This window comes from Carlito syrichta, unplaced genomic scaffold (genome assembly GCF_000164805.1).
Source record: "Carlito syrichta isolate Samal-C Ts95f unplaced genomic scaffold, Tarsius_syrichta-2.0.1 Scaffold304741, whole genome shotgun sequence".
Taxonomy (NCBI): Eukaryota; Metazoa; Chordata; class Mammalia; order Primates; family Tarsiidae; genus Carlito; species Carlito syrichta.
In genome coordinates, this window is record NW_007248837.1 from 174,854 (window position 1) to 177,892 (window position 3,039).

Here is a 3,039-nt window from a genome sequence, read left to right on the forward strand (position 1 = left end):
CCCCCATGCCTCCCTATCTCTGGGGCTCCCGTGCGTCCCCCAACCACCCCCCTCCCTCGCTGTCCTCGGCCTTGGTTGTCTGTACGCCGCCCATGTGGTGTGGGAGGGGCTGTGTTGAGAGGGAGGGGCCCCTGAAGTCAGTCCTGCAAGTTCTGGCAGGTGAATAATCTTTCGGGGCCTCAGTTTCCTCACATGCAAAATAGCGATGGTCAAGGCACCCACTGAGAGTTGCTGGGAGGCTCTAATGAGATAATGGACCACAAAGCACTCGGGGTGGGGGATGGGGGGGCACCTAGCCTTGAGGAGGGCTCCATAGGTGAGTGTTTGTTTATTCATTATTTGTTCTATTTAGTCTGCTGCAATTAATTTGTCGTTCGTCCTGTGTCCTTTGGGCAAAAACTTTCTCTTTTCTCTCAGACTCAGCTGATATCTCTGCTCCTTGTGTCTCCCACAATCACCCCCACAGTTGTTTCCTATACCCCCCCCACTCTGCTTAGGGGAGAGGAGGGGACTGTATTTATAGAGTGCCCACAGTGTGCCTGTTACTGTGCTGAGGGCTTTTTGCACTATTTTACTTCCTTTAACACTCAGGGCCTCCCTCTGAGGTCTGTATTATCGTGCCCAGTTATCTGATTAGGAAGGTGAGCTTGGAGTGGTCCAGTGACTTGTTGAAGGTCATACCCAGGAGGCTCTGCAGAGGGGTGGAGCTAACATTTGAGAGGGGACACCCCAGCCCTCCCCACCTGTCTCTCCCAGGGTCAGAGTCTCTGGCTGAGCTAGGGTTGAGTTCTCCTAGGAGGCAGGAGCACAGGCTACTGGGCTCTGGGCTCTTACAGAAATCTCCCCGACCCTAGCTTTCCCCTCATCTGATGTCTAGTCACTCTAGAAGGCCATAACCTGACATGGAGGAGGTTCATTGCGTGTCCAATTATTGGCAGAGGAAGCCAGAGTGTGCACTCAGCAGCCGGCATTAAAGAGAAGTATGCACGGCCCCTTGACTTCCCTTGTGTTAAATATGAGTTGTTATTGTTAGCAAATGGTAATTAAGTCTTGGAATCCAGAGGCCATCATAGCAGGTCCTGGCTTGGCTGCCTGGAATGCCCATTGAGCCCTTTCCTGGCTTTTCCGTGCTCTCACGGGCTTGGGGTGCTTTGGGTCAGCTGTGGTCTGCCTCATTAACAGTTTAAGGCCAGCCTCGGTCCTGTCCTCTGCAGGAGATGGAGCCCAGCTCCACAGTGTCTCCTGCCTCTGCCCCCAGCTCCAGCTGGAGTCGCCAGCTGTGTGACCAATGCTTGGTTTTAGAATTGAGTATGCTACTTCAATTTTATTTTGGGAATAGTAGTAGTGGAGGGGTCTGCCCTTGGTGCCCCCTTCTGCAAAAGCAAACGGACTTACCCTGAAGCACGGAGGATTTAAATTAGACTGACCAAGACAATTACATGATTCTTGCTTGGATGCCTTTCTGGGTTCTGATAGTGGATGGAGCGGACTTTTTGCGCTGTCAGTCAGTGAAGATGTTAAGAATCTGCCTTTGCCCACACAGATCATTATACTTGCACTTAAAATCCAGAGAGACAGAAGAGCTGCCGGCTGAGTGGTACCTATTATGAACACAGCCAGGAGATGGAATTGACGGGCTTGACATCGAGACCACAGTGGTTTTCCAGCATGTTAATAACACTAATCCCTGATCCAGCCCCAGGGAAAGCATGCACATGGTGGAATGCTATTCACACAAAGATTGAAGGTAGGCAAAACACAACAGTAGTTTAGGGATACACTCATATGATGAGGAATAAAGCAAAGCAAGATGGGAGGCCAAGGCGGGAGGATCACTTGAGGCCAGGAGCTCGAGACCCGTCTGGCCAACCTAGCAAGACCCTGTCTCTACAAAAAATTGTTTAAAAAATTAGCTGGGTGTGGTGGTGTATGCCTGTAGTCCCAGAACTTTGGGAGGCTGAGGAGGGAGGATCACTGGAGCCCAAGAGTTTGAGGCTGCAGTGAACTATGATTATGCCATTGTACTCCAGCCTTGGTGGTGACAGAATAAATAAGACCCTATTTAAAAAAGAAAAAGAAAGAGAAAGAAAAAAACAAGGGAATGATTAACATAAAAACCTAAGATAGCAGCCACTTGGGGGTCGGAAGCGGTTAGGGATGGATAGTGCTGAGAGCAGCCAGAGTCCTGCAGGGGACTTTCAAGGTACTGGTGGGGACACAGGATTTCTTTTTTTTTTTTATGGCATCGGCGACTGGGGGGAAGAAGAAAGAGAGAAAGAGAGAGAGAGAGAGAGAGAAAGAGACTGGACCCCTGTCTAGTGCAGAAGCCCGATTTCTTTTCTTATCGTTGCTATTTGTATCAGTAAACGCATGCTTTACTAACTCTTCTGCATGCTTGAGAAATTGATCAAACAGAAGGAAAGTGCCAACAGCAGCTGTGCTCACCAGCCCCTGCTCAGTCCTCCAGTTTAGAGACACCCCCTCACCTAAGGCTTCCTGCGAAGTCTTGGGACCGGCATCCCCAGCCCCAGTTTCTTACCCTCCTGTTGATCTTCCACACTGCCTTCTTGAATCACATCTCACACCAGGCCACTATTCTGCTCAGGCATCTTCTGTGCCTCCCAGTGTCCACTCGGTATCTTAAGTCCTCAGCTCCACACAACTGCCCCAACTAAAGCAGCCTCCCCCTCCCCTACTTTCCTTTAAGGCTCGTCCCAACTCAGGGACTTCCATTGACCCCTCTCGGCTCATGGCATGGCCCCCTACCATCCCCTGTCTCTGAGGCCTCCCGGTCAGAACTCTGTGACTGCAGAGTGAGGTAACAAAGCCCCCAGGAAGAAGAGGCTGAGTTCTCAGAGGCCAGGATTCTGGGAGCTCTTGGGCTGGAGCCAAGTCTGGCGCTTAAGAGGTTTGGAGGAGACTACAGCTCCTTTGATCATGGTGAGACTTGGCCCTGGGGTTTCATTGGTCACACGGATGAGGGGTCTTGGGCTCCACCCAGGTCTGCTGCCCTGGCCAGGCAAATGCTGGGTGTACGGC

General features: G+C 51.3%; 1 protein-coding gene across 1 annotated transcript in view; it reads right to left on the minus strand.

The window, feature by feature from the left end:
• LOC103263144 (putative keratin-87 protein) overlaps window positions 1-1,176 on the minus strand; it is an 8,900-nt gene extending 7,724 nt beyond the window's left edge. Inside the window, 1 exon segment of the mRNA XM_021713770.1 lies at window positions 1,138-1,176. Coding sequence (XP_021569445.1) covers window positions 1,138-1,176 — 39 coding nt within the window.
• Window positions 1,177-3,039: the final 1,863 nt, after the last annotated feature.